At 43.3% G+C, this 17736-nt stretch overlaps 1 protein-coding gene across 3 annotated transcripts in view; it reads left to right on the forward strand.

The window, feature by feature from the left end:
* Positions 1 to 17736, forward strand: part of LOC136875477 (clavesin-2) — a 241549-nt gene that overhangs the window by 153971 nt on the left and 69842 nt on the right. Inside the window, exon 1 of one of the 3 annotated variants that reach the window (XM_067149021.2) lies at positions 8409 to 8574. The exons of the other annotated variants lie outside the window; for them this stretch is intronic. Within the exon in view, the coding sequence (XP_067005122.1) occupies positions 8413 to 8574 (162 nt within the window). The 5' untranslated portion in view covers positions 8409 to 8412. Of the gene's footprint in view, positions 1 to 8408; positions 8575 to 17736 lie in introns of those variants that run through there. 3 annotated transcript variants of the gene reach the window in all.

Consider the following 17736-nt stretch of genomic DNA (forward strand, 5'->3'; position numbering starts at 1 on the left):
GTGGGGGATGGGAAGATTGGAAGGGATAGGCAAGGAAGAGGGAAGGAAGCGGCCATGGCCTTGAGTTAGGTACCACCCCGGCATTTGCCTGGAGGAGAAGTGGAAAACCACGGAAAACCACTTCCAGGATGGCTGAGGTGGGAATCGAAGCCACCTCTACTCAGTTGACTTCCCGAGGCTGAGTAGACCACGTTCAGCCCTCGTATCACTTTTCAAATTTCGTGGCAGAGCCTGGAATCAAACCCGGGCCTTCGGGGGTGGCAGCTAATCACACTAACCACTACACCACAGAGGCGTGCGCCCTTAACGTAACACAAATAGTAAATATAAAGGAAAAATTAATTAATACATCTTAGTGAAAATATGTTGGCCCAGTTCATGTGTTTATTAATATTATTATTGCGTAACGCGGATCATTCAACTGGTAACAATAATTTCGTGCCACTATTTCTAGCCGACTGCAGCCCTTGTAAGGTAGACCCTCCGATGAGGATGGGCGGCACCTGTCATGTGTAGGTGTCTGCGTGTTGTTGTGGTGGAGGATAGTGTTATGTGTGGTGTGTGAGATGCAGGGATGTTAGGGACAGCACAAACACCCAGTCCTCGAGACAAAGGAATGAACCATTTAAGGTTAAAATCTCCGACTCGGCCGGGAATGCAACCCGACACCCTCTGGACCAAAGGCCAGCACGCTAAATATTTAGCCATGGAGTCGGACTATTCAACTGGTGATACGTACCGGCATTTTATAATTGAATTCTCTTTCTTAAAATTCATTCATATGCACGGGTACCGTAAGTAATTAATACTTCAACACGTTCCTTTACTTCATTCCTCACAATGTCTTTTAAAAGTTGAACCGTATGCATAGAAAAGGAAGACTGTCGTTGTGTACACAGAAATTGAACTCTGTTAAACGTGCAAAACAATTCTCTTTCAGGCACTAGTTTACCCAATATATACTGGAATTTTTGAATTTTTAGAAGACACGCTAGGAATTATATTAGACTATCACGCAGCTACTATGAATAATAATGTTCAAAAAGATACATCTAAAACAACAAATATCTTTATCGTATGGCAATATTTACAAATGTTTGCAAGGAGGGCTTATAGCCTCAGATCTAATGCACTGATCCACTATAGGGCTGCAGGGGTTGCCAACAGAAAATTGAATACGTCTTGCATTCGTACCCTTCTTCTTGCCTTTTTACCAGTTTATTACCGAGCTCGATAGCTGCAATAATTTAAGTGCGGCCAGTATCCGGGAGATAGTGGGTTCGAACCCCACTGTCAACAGCCCTGGTTTTCCGTGGTTTCCTATTTTCACACCATGCAAATGCTGGGATTGTACCTTAAGGCCACGGCAACTTCCGTCGAACTCCTAGCTCTTTCCTGTCTCATCGCCGCTATAAGACCTATCTGTGTCGGTGCGACGTAAAACAACTTGTAAAAAACAGTTTATTGGGGTAGACACTTCATGTGGTTCTGACCGAGATTTACAGCGGGTTGTCCTTCCCGACACCAACTCTATTTGGAGGTATGTTTTCAATATTGCGTGTTTCTGTGTTAGTTGGCAGTGTGTTGTATTGTCAGTAGATGAAGAGAAATGTATTAACAAACATACATGCATACATTATCATTATAGACTGTTATGCCTTTCAGCGTTCAGTCTGCAAGCCACTGTGAATTTACTAAACGTCGCCACAATCCTCGATTTGCAACTAGTGTTGTGGCCTCATTTAGTTCTATACCTCTTATCTTTAAATCGTTAGAAACCGAGTCTAACCATCGTCGTCTTGGTCTCCTTCTACTTCTCTTACACTCCATAGCAGAGTACATTATTCTCCTAGGTAACCTATCCTCCTCCATTCGCCTCACATGACCACACCACCGAAGGCGGTTTATGCGTACAGCTTCATCCATCGAGTTCATTCCTAAACTAGCCTTTATCTCCTCATTCCGAGTACCCTCCTGCCACTGTTCCCACCTGTTTGTACCAGCAATCATTCTTGCTACTTTCATGTCTGTTACTTCTAATTTATGGATAAGATATCCTGAGCCCACCCAGCTTTCGCTCCCGTAAAGCAAAGTTGGTCTGAAAACAGACCGATGTAAAGATACTGTAGTTTCGTCTGGGAGCTGACTTCCTTCTTACAGAATACTGCTGACAGCAACTGCGAGCTCACTGCATTAGCTTTACTACACCTTGATTCAATCTCACTTACTATATTACCATCCTAGGCGAACACACAACCTAAATACTTCAAATTATCGACCTGTTCTAGCTTTGTATCACCAATCTGACATTCGATTCTGTTGAATTTCTTACCTACTGACATCAATTTAATCTTCGGGAGGCTAATTTTCATACCATACTCATTGCACCTATTTTCAAGTTCCAAGAGATTAGACTGCAGGCTTTCGGCACAATCTGCCATTAAGACCAAGTCGTCAGCATAGGCCAAACTGCTTACTGCATTTCCACCTAAGTGAATCCCTCCCTGCCATTTTATACCTTTCAGTAGATGATAAATGTAAACTACGAACAGCTAAGGTGAAAGATTACAGCCTTGTCTAACCCCCGTAAGTACCCTGAACCAAGAACTCATTCTACCATCAATTCTCACTGAAGCCCAATTGTCAACATAAATGCCTTTGATTGATTTTAATAATCTACCTTTAATTCCATAGTACCCCAGTATAGTAAAGATCTTTTCCCTCGGTACCCTGTCAAATGCTTTCTCTAGATCTACGAAACATAAACACAACTGCCTATTCCTCTCGTAGCTTTTTTCAGTTACCTGGCGCATACTGAAAATCTGATCCTGACAGCCTCTCTGTGGTCTGAAACCACACTGGTTTTCATCCAACTTCCTCTCAATGACTGATCGCACCCTCCATTCCAAGATGCCAGTGAATATTTTGCCTGGTATACTAATCAATGAGATATCTCGACAGTTGTTGCAATCCTTTCTGTTCCCTTGCTTATAGATAGGTGCAATTACGGCTTTTGTCCAATCTGAAGGTACCTTACCAACACTCCACGCTAATTTTACTACTCTATGAAGCCATTTCATCCCTGCCTTCCCACTATACTTCACCATTTCAGGTCTAATTTCATCTATTCCTGCTGCCTTATGACAATGGAGGTTTTTTTACCATCCTTTCCACTTCCTCAAGCAGAATTTCACCAAAATCATTTTTCTCCTCCCCATGAGCTTGGCTGTTTGCAGCACCACCAGGATAATTTCCTTTTACTTTGAGAAGATGTTCAAAATATTCCCTCCACCTCTCCAGTGATTCCCTGGCATCTATTATGAGTTCACCTGAATTACTCAAAACACTGTTCATTTCCTTTTTCCCTCCCTTCCTAAGATTCTTTATTACTGTCCAGAAAGGTTTCTCTGCTGCTTGACCTAGCCTTTCCAGGTTATTACCAAAATCTTCCCATGACTTCTTTTTGGATTCAACAACTATTTGTTTCGCTCTGTTTCATTCATCTACATACAAATCCCTGTCTGCCTCGGCCCTTGTTTGGAGCCATTTCTGATAAGCTTTCTTTTTACGTTTACAGGCTGCTCTCACTTCATCATTCCACCAAGATGTTCGCCTTTTCCCATCTTTACACACAGTTGTTCCTAGGCATTCCCTTCCTGTTTCTACTACAGCATCCCTGTATGCCACCCATACACTTTCTATATCCTGAACCTGCTTACTGTCTACTGTTCGAAACTTCTCACTAATCATATTCATGTATTTCTGTCTAATTTCCTCGTCCTGGAGATTTTCTACCCTTATTCGTTTGCAGACAGATTTCACTTTCTCTACCCTAGGCCTAGATATACTTAGTTCACTACAGATCAGATAGTGGTCTGTATCATCGAAAAATCCGCGAAAAACTCGTACATTCCTAACAGATTTCCTGAATTCGAAGTCGGTTAAGATATATTATGGATCTGGTACCCCTAGCCGCCCATGTGTAGCGGTGAATAGCCTTATGCTTGAAGAATGTATTCGTAACAGCTAAACCCATACTAGCACAGAAGTTCTTCAAACGCTTCCCATTCCCATTAGCTTCCATATCTTCCCCACATTTACCAATCACCCTTTCGTATCCTTCAGTTCTATTCCCAACTCTTGCATTGAAATCGCCCATTAGCACTATTCTATCCTTGCTGTTGACCCTGACCACGATGTCACTCAATGCTTCATAAAACTTGTGAACTTCATCCTCATCTGCACCCTCACATTGTGAATACACGGACACAATTCTTGTCCTAATTCCTCCAACTGACAAATCTACCCACATCATTCGCTCATTTACGTGCCTAACAGAAACTATGTTGCGTGCAATGGTATTCCTGATAAAGAGCCCTACCCCAGACTCTGCCCTTCCCTTTCTAACACCCTTCAAGTACACTTTATAATCTCTTCCTCATTATCTCCCCTTACCCGAATAGCACTTACTCCTAGCACACCCAGATGCATCCTCTTTGCTGACTCAGCCAGTTCTACTTTCTCTCTTTCATAAGCTCCCCATCGAATTCCATTTCGTTCGCCAAGTTGTTTCCAAGGAGTCCCTCGCCTGTCAAATGGGAGTGGGACTCCATTACTCCCATAGGTCCGAGGCTTGCCTAAAATGTTCTGAGCTCGATAAATTCATGAAGCGGGATGCTACCCTACCTGCACTTAGTCCAAGTGAGGATCTCTCCTCTGACGGGTTATGAACCACCGGTGAATTGTATAGTCCTAGCCGCCTGAGCACAAGGAGGGGCATGACTCAGAATATGTCCGAGATGCCCACTCCCATTCCATAGCAACTGGTATCCCGACTCTCAGGACAACTTACTAGGCCACTCAGCCGTTGCCCATGGTTCACGAACTAGGACGTGACTACAGTAACCCATAAACATGAACCATGCATTAATGTATTAAGACGTAAATAAATACCCAGACTTCGAGACAGACGAATTGAACGTGTGAAGTTAAAATCCTCGGCCCGCTCGGGTATCGAAGCCGGTGCCGTCTAAACCGAAGGCCAGTATGCTGACCATTCGGCCAAGGAACCGGTTCGTCTTGCATTCGTATACAATGTGCTGAATAGTCCGCGTGGAGCACTGGGTAGACACAATTTTGCCCCGCTTACGAAGGGATTTAGCACAGATTACGTGATTGGTCCAAATATTGATAAGAGCATTCCATTATTTCCTTTGTAGACCAAACCAATTACAGGGAACACCAGCTGGTGTTCAAGCTACAATTCATCTTCCAAAGTCCGGAAAGAGAAAAATAGGCTAGTATTTCCCAAGAAACTACCAACTACCAAGTCATTATCGCAAAACTGTTTCAACATGACAAAGTAGCCGTACTTTAGCCAACTCTCTCTTGATTTACAGTTACGGACATATCGGGAGTGTACTGTACACTAGTCTCGCTAAAATAATAACGTGAGACTACCAGTAAATGAGTGGCCTTGCAACTCTTGAAATGTTCGCGAAGTGAAGAAAGTGCTGCTTCTCTTTTCCGTTTCACTTTCTTTCTCGCTTCCGCTACGGCTCCCACCTTCAAGACACACACAGGTTTACCGCCAAGTTATCTACCGTGTCAAGAATTTATTGTAAACGGATATATTCATACGATATCGGCATGTGGAATATCTCTGGTGAAATATTTGCTGTGTATTCGACAAAATTACACCTAAATGACGTCAAATCAATATGCCTGCACACGGTAGCTGAGGCATATTATTATTATTATTATGATTATGATTATGATTATTATTATTATTATTATTATTATTATTATTATTATTATTATTATTATTATTATTATTATTATTATTAGACCTACCACCAAGCGATGTGGCCGTGCGGTTATGATCGCGCAGCTGTGAGCTTGCATTCGGGACATAGTGGGTTAGAATCCCACTGTCGGCAGTCTTGAAGATGGTTTCCCGTGATTTCTCATTTTCACATTAGGCAAATGCTGGGGCTCTCCCTTAATTAAGGACACGGTTGCTACCTTCTCAATCCTAGCCCTTTCCCATCCTTCCGTAGCCGAAAACCTTCGATGTGTTAGTGCGACGTTAAACAAATAGCAAAACGTATTATTATTATTATTATTATTATTATTATTATTATTATTATTATTATTATTATTATTATTATTATTATTGGAAGTCACATCTTTATGGTTAGGATTCAAGGTTAAATTGGAGGGCACAAGCTTAACAGTCTCGTAAAGTGGCATGTTTTTGTACTTAGGCCTACATTTATACAGTTAGAATCTAATTTTATTTTATTCTAGAGATGGAAAAGACCAATCGTACTGCAAGGTCCGATAATCGGAAGGAGATAGGAAGGTAAGAAGCTCCTATTTCTTTCACGTACTTCATCATACTGTCTGGGATATTTCGCAAATAGCACGTAAAGAATTAAGTAGCCCTACGTAGGTCCTGTAGAGAAATGCAGTGAGTCTCTCAGACGGCCATATGTCGGCCTTTCACTCGCCCTGTCTCGGTTTCAAATCTCATTGACAGTAAGTGAAATTTATGCTGAACAAAGCAGAGGTCAGACAGAGTTTTTTCTTCTTTTTTCTTTCTTTCAGGATCTCTCTTCTCACTGTTAACTTCATGCTTCACGATCATCCATTTGTCAGCCACTACCATAGTGTAAGAGTTAGCATCAGTGTTGCCAATATCCAAACACAAAATTGTAGTACTATAGTCTAATTAAAAAATGCCGGGCTGAGTGGCTCAGATGGTAGAGCTCTGGCCTTCTGAACCCAACTTGGCAGGTTCGATTCAGGCTCTGTCTGGTGGTATTTGAAGGTGTTCAAACATGCCAGGCTTGTGTCGGTAGATTTATCGGTACGCTAAAAGAACTCCTGCGGGACAACACTTTGGCATGACAAAGGAAGTTAGAATAGGTTCGAACCTTCGAAGAGTGAAGGTGTTGGTGAAGGGCCATGAGGGACGTGAAAATGAAAGACACACCCTGGGCCTCACAAAGAATAGAATACCAACGGAGTCGGAAGAGAACATGAGTTGGCCAAAGAAGGTCGGATAGGAAAGTTGAAAGTGAGAAGCCTGGCACAAGTGAATGGAAATAATGTCAAACCCAACTAGAGGTCCCACTGCCGACAACCCACACTCTCAAATTAAGAACCCCTAGGGGAAGTGGGAATCGAACCCAAGAAATACACGCTACTCGTACCCCTAAACCACAGTGTTGGCTTCGAAGTACAGCCCCAGCTAGAACCAATTAATACACACGTGGAGACAGTTGGAGGGGATCGTTGAAGATTTAAGGGACAAAATGAGATTATTATCCCCGTTGCAAACACATGTTATGAAATAAGACTTCGGACGGGCCAAGTCCCAGGACTGCTGATCACTATTCCAAGCCACTTTCATTTTTCTTCAACTTTCTCCTCTTTTCTCACCCTAGTGAATTCATGAATGCGAACTGTACCGCACATTTCGACTTGACCCTGTTTTACGGCCGAATGCCCTTTCTGGCACCAAATTCTATGTGGATGGCTGTATTCACTATTGCGTGTCACTGTGATGGTTCGTAGTGTGATGTGTTGTGAGTATTTTAAGAGGTGTGTATTGAGACAAGTACAAACACCAGAAACACCCAGTCTCCGAGCTAGAGGAATTAACCAGACTTGGGTAAATACATCGGCCCAGTCGATAATCGAACCCTGGACTCTCTGAAATGCAGGACTCAACGCCACCATTCGGCTAAATAGCCGGACAAGCCACTTAGAGGCCTATGATTGTCTGTCTGTTAGGTCATCAGCCCATAGGCTGGTTGGATCCTCAAATAGCACCACCAAAGGTTATGCGGTTATAAGGAAACCCCAAAAACCAATGGCAGCACCAAAATGAGGCGTACTAGGCAAGATGAGGAGTGAGGTAGTTTGCCATTGCTTTCCTCACTGGGTCAGAAAGTACTATTGCAGCACGACTGACCCTATGAGCAGCACCTTTCATAACACTCAGATGCACTAGTCGTGCTCCGAATGTCATTACTCAGCACTACCCATACCCCAGCAACTTCCATATTGTCACAGCCATGGATGTTGACTGGGACTTCGGTGGAAGCTACACTTTACTCTGGCCTGTGCCAAGAGATGGATGCAAAAGTACTGCATCCATCAAGAAATGACAGCAGGCAGAGGCCTATGATTAACAACAATATTTCGTCAAGTGGTGGGACGGGCCACGCGAGGCGGTGCTAGCTGTTAGCCCTTGACCAGCGTTTTATAGGTTAAGTAGGTTATAGTTGTCTGCAGGGTCTAAAGTTGAAGGAATTGAAGCTGGACATAAACAACGAACCGTGTCGATAACGGCACCATCTGGGCTGATACAAGTATCTCGATGAGGGGGGGAGGTGATCGTGCATGGGAACTGAGAAAGAGAAAGTGGAGAGAGAGGAAACACTTTCTCCAGCTCTCCCTTCGTCTGAAGTGAGTGAGTGTTCATTTCTCCTCGTGCAGGCCACCACACGAGACCAGGACCACTGGCTGGGCACGCCACAGCGGGCGTTGGGCGGGCGACACGTGGTGAGTACCCTACCAAAACCTCAGACTCATTAACATCGTCTGAAACAATTACAGTATGTAGGTATAATTATTCAAAGTGTGAAATGATCGCATGAAACAATTTTTCTGTGAAGGGGTACAAGAGATTTAAAAACAGCCCCTATTTGTTAGGTCTAATCAGAAGCGATTGTTAAAATGAGAAGTGACACCCGAGTAGATTCTTGAGCGGTTCTGTAAGTCCTTTCCAGGAATTAACACTGTGTGTCTGCTTGTCTTGACCCTCATATTTCGAAGGTCAAGTGTATTCCTTTCTATCTTTGGACAATGCACCATTTGACACACTTTTCTTCTTCTTGGTAATGATTTTAATAAACTGAACTCACTCTTTCAACACAAAGCTTTAGGTTGTGATAGATTAATACAAATAACGAATGCCGAGTTATCTGGTGCAGAGATTTGATCCTACGGTCGATATTATCATGCATTACATTTTATATGCTATCTTTTGATTTCGAACCGAAAAGGACATTTTGTGTTCATTCTAAACGTAAGGTACCCGTTAGGAAAGTTGTATTTATTTGTTTCGAGTGGTTTAACGTCGTACTAACGCAGATAGGTTTTCGGCAACGATGAGATAGGGAAGAGCAAGGACTGAGAAGAAAGCCAGCTTGACCTTAATTAAAGTACAATCTGCTATGAACATGGAAAACCGCAAAAAATCATATGCATAGCTGCCAGTGATGGGCTCCGAACTCACCATATCTCGAAGGCAAGCTTTCAGCAACGCAGTCCGTACAACGTAGCCAGTTGGCTCGGTATATTTCAGGTTTGTCTAGGAAGCCAAGAATTACGACCGAGAGGATTCGTTGTCCTGACCACACGATACCTCATAACCTGCAGGCCTTCGGGCTGAGCAGCGGTCACTTGGTAGGCCATGGCCTCTCGGGGCTGTTGCGCCATGGTTTGTGTTTTAATAATACAGTAATTTCATTATATTTTCCAGTAAAATAATAATTTCGTGTGGCTGTTTCTAGCCGAATGCAGCCCTTGTAAGGCAGACCCTCATTTAAAATCTGCTTACGAGTTCAGTTAGCAAGTTTAGCTTATTCTTGGCCCTGCTAGGAATTAAAGGCGATTGTCAAGATTGCAAACATTAATTTATAAAGTGCCCTCTAACCGATTTGTTTTGAAACAACGAATATTAGCTCCTTGGCTGTCTGAGAATCAGTTGTTTCGGTCACCACGTAAATTTCCATAACAGAACTAAATATGCTGTTAATGTTGTCTATATATTCTTAAATACCGATATTTTCTTTCCTTTCCCATATCAACACTGTGTGATGGAATACTAGAATTTCCTGTTTATTATTTCAATGTGTACTAATCGCATATTTAACTTTCCTCTCATTAAAAATTCCCTGTCAGAATTTATTCTAAGATCCTTTCTTTTAATTGGTGATAATTGGAAGAGTATTTGCATAGATTTCAATATGGTAAAAAGATAATTCATAATCGAATATTTTATGTGTGTTTTAGTATATGACACGTGTCATTAGGTTTCGTGAAAAAAATATTGTAATACCATACTCGTTAACCCTCTGACTCACCAATGATAAGAACTCTTGAAAATTCATTCTAAAAGTGTAACCACAGAATCTAAGTCAGAAGTGTGGTCTCTGTAGTATAGTCCGGAACAATGCCCACCTACCACATACAATGTTATTGGTCAGCACACAGAAGATGGTAATAATTCACAGCCCTCGCAATCATTTCAAATCGTTCCAAACTTTACTAGTGAGAATCTCCGATGTCAAGTGCACTGTAAAAAATAATAATAATAAATGAGTGAGAATAGAAAAAACTGTTGACACTTTCCGTAATCCTGCTCCAATCAAATGACACGCACTCGTTTCAGGAGGAGCCCAACCAACTTCGAGGTCGAGAAGGCACAACGGCGTTGATATTGTTAAAAGTGACACACAATATCTGGTTCGTATTGTGTACTACAAGCTGCTAACGAAAAACCTTATAAAAAATGCCATTATGCCAAAATACTCCGTGGTAAAGAAGAAGCAAGGAATTAGGAGAGAAAATTTTAAAAATGCTCCAAACGTACCTTCAACAAGAGAATTGGAAAGTTATGGGCAGTTTTCAAACAATAATTAATTTAATGTTATTTGCTTTACGTTCCAATAACTACTTTTACGGTTTTCGGAGACGCCGAGGTGCCGGAATTTAGTCCCGCAAGAGTTCTTTTTACGTGCCAGTTAATCTACCGACACGAGGCTGACGTATTTGAGCACCTTCAAATACCACCGGACAGCCAGGATCGAACCTGTCAAGTTAGGGTCAGAAGGCCAGCGCCTCAACCGTCTGAGCCACTCAGCCCGGCAAGTTTGCAAACAATTTCGCCGTAAATAAAAGAATATACTCAAAACAGTATATTATTCAGAAGTGTTTGGTCTTGCATCAACAAATCAGCTGCAGAGGATTGTGGAAATAGCCTACAGGGCGCAGGTAGAAAAGTCTTGCCATTGTCACTACTGTGTCCGGCTCCATGGCTAAATGGTTAGCGTGCTGGCCTTTGGTCACAGGGGTCCCAGATTCGATTCCCGGCAGGGTGGGGAATTTTAACTATCATTGGTTAATTTCGATGGCACTGGGGCTGGGTGTATGTGTTGTCTTCATTATCATTTCATCCTCAACACGACGCGCAGGTCGCCTACGGGAGTCAAATCAAAAGGCCTGCACCTAGCGAGCCGAACATATCCTCGGACACTTCTGGCACTAAAGGCCATACGCCATTTCATTTTTACTGCTCCGAGTGATAGGAATCACCGTCTGATGTACAATACCCCGTCCTTTGGATTTTTGGTTTTCAAATAAATATAATTTTAAAGGCGCCTGGCCTCTTCATCATAGTTTAGATGAAGACATTCTACTAACAATGCTTCCCTTCGAGATTCAGGAACTCGTCGCACGAAATGATTTGTGAAGAACAAAGTAGAAGAAGCGTGGCATAATACAGTTATGATATCTTGGACGTGTACTATTTATAACACGCAGGTTGACTCGCTTGAACAACTGTTTTGAAGTCTTGAGAAACATTCTGGTGCCAGATAAGCCAGCCTTCCTCTGTCAAAAATCCATCTATACTCATCCGTCCAGGACATGAAATTATGTAAATTTCTTAAAGTAGGTCAAGTGGCGCGTAGTGTAAGGTTGTGGTTTGAAGTGATGCATAAATACAGTGGTGTAAGCTACATAGAGATTTCCCGATTAACTTGATAATACAGTCCTTTAACATCAAGTGATATTATCAGGAAAACTTATATCCATAATGGTTATTTACGCCAATTATTATAAAGTGGCGTAAGATCAACCAATCAAAACCTCGTAACCAATAATCTTAAATTTAAAAAAGCATATTCCCTACAAGAAACAGATTCTGCTTACTGAAAAGTTATAGCTGAGCATACCTGACATTTGATATAATTAATGAGATAATTCCGGGGAAAGTAAGCCAGGTAGAGTCACGAAGTACAGCCAGGTCCTTGTTCAGCGCAAGTTGAAAAGTTCAGAATACCTCTTTCTCACAGCAGAAAAGATGTGTGTTCCAGAAACGTGGAGACTGTTTGATTCCTAGAAAAGTTCAGATCGTAAAGGAAGTATCGTTCCGTAGGTTCCGGACTTTTAGGCTGTGACAAGGTAAAATGCAGTCAATGCAGTAGCCAAGTGTCAGCTAGCCCGCTCATTGGGCGTGCAATAAAATCAGCATAAACATAAGAGGTTCGCTTTTTATTATAATAGCATAATTCGCTTACATTTTTACACTACGGTGAAAATCTCCCGAATTACAGGGAGATCCCGGGACATTTCTAAGTATGTTGAATCGTGATACAGATCAGACTTGCTTAAATCCATCCATGTTTGCGAATTCAAATTACGTTAAAATTATCAATCAATTCTCGATGCTTTGCCCTTGACATTTCATGGAGTAACTTCCCTTGATGATATCCTTCCAAGTATGCCGGTCTGTTGCGATGTGGATCGACTCCTGGAGAAATGGCTCCAATAGGGTCTGCAGCTGGCCCATCTATCTGGCTGAGATTCTTCCTCTGGGCCTCTTGCCATTGAGTTTGCCCTCTATAATTAGCTTCCCCATGCTGTTTGTTTTGGGTACGTGGCCGATGTATCTTAAGTATGCCTGGCTTATCCGATTCAGGAGTGTTGATCTAAAAGCCAACTTCGTCCAGGACGGAAGTGATGATGCGGTGCAGGGGATCTTTAGGATACATCGATATAGTCTACCCACACTACAAAGCTCTCTCTTATTTCTATCTGCCTGTGTTAACCAATAGTAGGCATCACAATATACACTGTTCCACTACCTAACCGCTGAAATAATAGTGAGCGGACATTGTGCAAGGAAAGATACACTGCATGTGAATAAACGGGCAAATTCAGGTATAGGGCCATTATAGAAGACGTCATTTTAACCTTGAAATGTGAGCCACCCTTCTTTCTTGCAGTTTTCGTAACAATTTAGTGGGGTGTGTAATTCAACTAATGTTACAAGTCATGACTAATGACTACTACTACTACTACTACTACTACTACTACCGAGCTCGATAGCTGCAGTCGCTTAAGTGCGGCCAGTATCCAGTATTCGGGAGATAGTAGGTTCGAACCCCACTGTCGGTGGCCCTGAAAATGGTTTTCCGTGGTTTCCCATTTCTACACCAGGCAAATGCTGGGGCTGTACCTTAATTAGGCCACGGCCGCTTCCTTCCCACTCTTAGCCCTTTCCTGTCCCATCGTCGCCGTAAGACCTATCTGTGTCGGTGCGACGTAAAACAACTAGCAAAAAACTACTACTATTACTACTACTACTACTACTACTACTACTACTACTACTACTAATACTACAAGTTTTCATTCCGTCACTGATGGTGGAGGTGGACCTCCTAGATCGTAATGTCGTCCCTCGGGTTAGGGAGATTTTATTCGGTGAAGAAGTTCGGAGAAGATGAGGTTGTTGGTGGCCGTGGCCTACGCTAGGAACTGTCCCGACATTCACCTTAGTGCAGGAGAATGTAAAACCACGAAAACCCATTCTCAGGACAGCCGACGGTGGGAAGCAGCCCCTCCCCGTCTCCCGAATGCAGAGCTGTAAAGCAACGGTAGATCTGTAACCATCGTAAGCCGAAACTCACTGTGCTCGGTTGGTCGGTCGGAATGCAGAGCTACGGTCCAGCCGGTACGGCCGAAGCCGCCTACAAAAGTCGTGATTAATAAAATGTTCAGTACTCTATTATAGATAACACAATTCTACAGCAATACTTCTCACTATCATGCTTATGAAGGCATTTTCTGGAAAGTTAAGAGTACCATCTTATTTCCATTCAATTAAAAAGGGAATATTTGAGTGCTCTCTAACGCAGAATAATGTTGTCAACAGAGATGTGCTGATAACTTTAGTATTTTGTGACTTGTAACAAGAATTGAATTACTCACACCCCATTTGGCTGTTACCAGAGCTACGAGAAAGAATTACGGTTCCTATTTTTTTGTTTATTTATAGTGACCTCCTGTTTAACATCCCAGTGACCGAATGCCCACGTATCTTTATAATTCCTGTAACGCGACAGTGTAATAGCCAGTAGCCTTTTAATAATCAACACTGCAAAGTCGCATTCCTTTTCCGCACTATTAATGTTCCTGATACTATCTCTAGAATGCAATAGGATTACAATCACGTTGGTTGATCGCATAAAACAACAATGTTACTTCCAACAACAGAATGCGCAATCACTACGTGAGGTGAGCTCAAATACGTATCAGTAAATAAATAAACAAACGTCGCATACAGGTAGGTTACTATGACAACGGTGACGTATCTTTTACACCAGGGGCTCTCAAGGTGCATGCACCAGTGCATTGCGCTGTGCACGGTGCAAAAGACGACTTCGCTTGGTTGACCAGAGTGCAGACCCCCACTCTTCGATTTGGAGCAATAGCGGTGTCTCTCTCTTTCCCCACGACTGTCTCGCTCGCTCCATTGTCTCCCTCTTCCTCACTTGCTCCGCAGCACTCCAAATCCGAGCCGAGCGTAGCCGAGTAGCCCAGAGACGACGCGCTGGTCCAAGTGGAGCCGAGTGGGACCGATGCACTGTCCACAGGAACTCTGCGCCTCAGTTTGCACGCGTGAGATTTTGGGTGTCTGAGAGGCTCTGTTTTACACCCTAGCGCTACAGTCCCGATGGCCCTCGGTCTACAAAATGATCGCTGCTCAGTCCGAGGACCTGCAGATTACGAGGTGACAACTGACCGGGGCTGCTACCTCATCGTCAGATAGCTCCTCACTTAGGCAGAGTGGACCTCGAACCAGCCGTCAGATTCAGGTAAAAATCCCTGGCCTGGTTGGAAAACGAACCCGAGACCTCCGGGTAAGAGCCAGCACGCTAACCTTACGCTGCGGGATCGACAATTAACATCTTTATAGAACCATTTAAACAGTGAATTACAATCGCATATGAATAGTGCTGTATTTGAGGAGTTCACCTTCCTCCCCCTTACAGGGTGTATCAGAACTATACCGACAAAAAAGGGATGCTCTTCGTGTTATGTAAAAAACGATGGTGCAATCGGATTGGCAGAGAAAAGTTTTCTTTTCGAGAAAATGAGATGACTTTATCACTTCTGGGCGCGTGATTCAAATTAACGAATTTGACGTATTTGCTATGCCAAAGAGCCAGCCGCTGCCTGTTGCTGTGTGTTAGAGGAGGGGAGGGAGGGGAAGTGGGAAGTGGGAGGCAGACGTAATGCTCGGTGTGAATGCACAAGTTTCTCGTTTGTTTTGCATAATTGCTTCCCAACCCTAGTAGGCAGTGTACAGTTTGTTCTACATAAAGTGACTACTAAGCGAACCCTATAAAACGAGAAGATTAACTTGTATCAAGAATACAGACAACTTTTCAGGTCGCCCGCGACACATCATACATCCTGAACACAGTCCAATGGTCTTTACTACACCGTTGTGAACTATGCGTCGAAGTAGGAGAGGAGCATATTGAACCTCTACTGTAATCAAATCACTGGGCGTATTGTTTCCTTCATTCATTATTTCATTCCATTTATAATGTGAGTGAAGGAATACACAATCGCGGGGCGGTACCGTTGCATTTTCGAGTATGTTAAATAATGAAGAACGTCACTGCAACCAACAGACGAGAGGAGAAACGATCTGGTGCATTGCTTGACTGACAAGTGTGTCTTAATTACAGTGTGTTCTTGTACTGCGTGTGCAGTAACGGCTGTTTAATAAACTAACTATGGATATTGCCTATGAGAGACAGCCGGCCCCGTGGTGTACGGGTAGCGTGCCTGCCTTTCGCCCGGAGGCCCCGGGTTCGATTCCCGGCCAGGTCAGGGATTTTTTCTCTCGACCTGAGGGCTGATTCTAGGTCCACTCAGCCTACGGGATTAGACGGTGAGATGAAGACCCCGGTCCCGAAAGAAAGCCCAGAATAACGGCCGAGAGGATGCGTCGTGCTGACCACACGGCCCCTCGTAATTTGCATGCCTTCGGGGTGAGCAGCGGTCGCTGGGCAGGCCAAAGCCCTTTCAAGGGCGTTAAGTGCCGTGGGGGTGGGGGAGGATATTGCCTGTAAGAGACCAGGACAATCCTGTGCGAGTCGAACGAGGAAACTTGTGCATACACGAGGAGCATTACCTCTGTCTCCATCATACACCCCACTTCTCCTCCCTCCCCTTCACTTTCCTGATCCACGGCAGCGGCGTGTGCTCTGGCATAGCATATTACAACAGCAAATACGGTGAGTTCTTAAATTTGAATCTCGCGCCCAAAAGTAACACAGCAACCTCATTTTTTTCGGAAAGAAAAATTTTCTTCGCTAATCCGATTATAACATCGTTCTTAACATGGCACGAAGACCATCCCTGAACTTTTTTTCAGTGTAGTTCTGGTACACGCTGTATAATGCTTTCTCTGGTATATGAATATTGGTCTTCAGGTGGCCAAGGAAAGAATAAAAAGTTACTTTTGAAGAGCTTCTCGTTTGAAGTGAGCCCAAACATGAAGAAACACAGAAGTGAAGTAATACACTTGTACAGCGTAATGGTAATGGTGATAATAGTCGGTCAGTTGTTGAGAAGTTTCGCAAGAAGCGAATCAGCTCCACTCCACACCACTCCACTTTCACATTGCGGCAACTGTAATCAGTCTGTACATAAGTCCACTTCACACATCTCCATGTAAAAGATAAGAGGGCAAATATTTGCTTTCCACTTAGAACTTGCCATCTCGTCGACCTGACTGTAGATCAGTGGTGTGAAATTTCAGTTATGCAATGGCATATTCTCTTCGATTGAAGGTGTACATTCCATATTACACCCTGTGGGCTTACGTACAGTAGACCAGATTCCTATATTTATATTTACGTTTGAGGATACAGCAGGGGTACCAGCTTCTACGGTATAAGGATGTGACGTTAAATTGCTGTCGTCCTTGTTATGATTACTTTTTTTGGCTATTTGCTTTACGTCGCACCGACACAGATAGGTCTTATGGCGACGATGGGCCAGGAAAGGTCTAGGAATGGGAAGGAAACGGCCGTGGCTTTAATTAAGGCACAGCCCCAGCATTTGCCTGGTGTGAAAATGGGAAACCACGGAAAACCATCTTCAGGGCTGCCGACAGTGGGGTTCGAACCCACTATCTCCCGGATGCGAGCTCACAGCTGCGCGCTCCTAAACGCACGGCCAACTCGCCCGGCATTATGATTACCAAGAGCATGATAGTCGAGTGATATAACCACAGGCTTCTGACCAAGGAGCTCGCGGTTCGAATCGAGGCAATGAACGTGAAATTTTCAAATGAATAATGTCGCCCTTGTGGTTCGAATTCCTCCAAATCCCAAGTCTGTGGGTTTGAACCTGGTCGAAGTAATCAAATTGCGAAGGGCGGGCAAAAATCTGTATATTCCATCTCAAAATTTATTATAGGCATGTTAAAGTTCATTTACTCTTAGAAGCTGTCCAGTACGAGTTCTATTTCTTTGTTACATGGCAGCAGATAGGAATGTCGAAATTGGTTTCAACCTCGAATCTGACCCATTCGATTTTGAGAAGCGGTTCATGTTAATTCTTTGATATATTCCT

Source organism: Anabrus simplex, chromosome 6 (assembly GCF_040414725.1).
Source record: "Anabrus simplex isolate iqAnaSimp1 chromosome 6, ASM4041472v1, whole genome shotgun sequence".
Classification (NCBI taxonomy): Eukaryota; Metazoa; Arthropoda; class Insecta; order Orthoptera; family Tettigoniidae; genus Anabrus; species Anabrus simplex.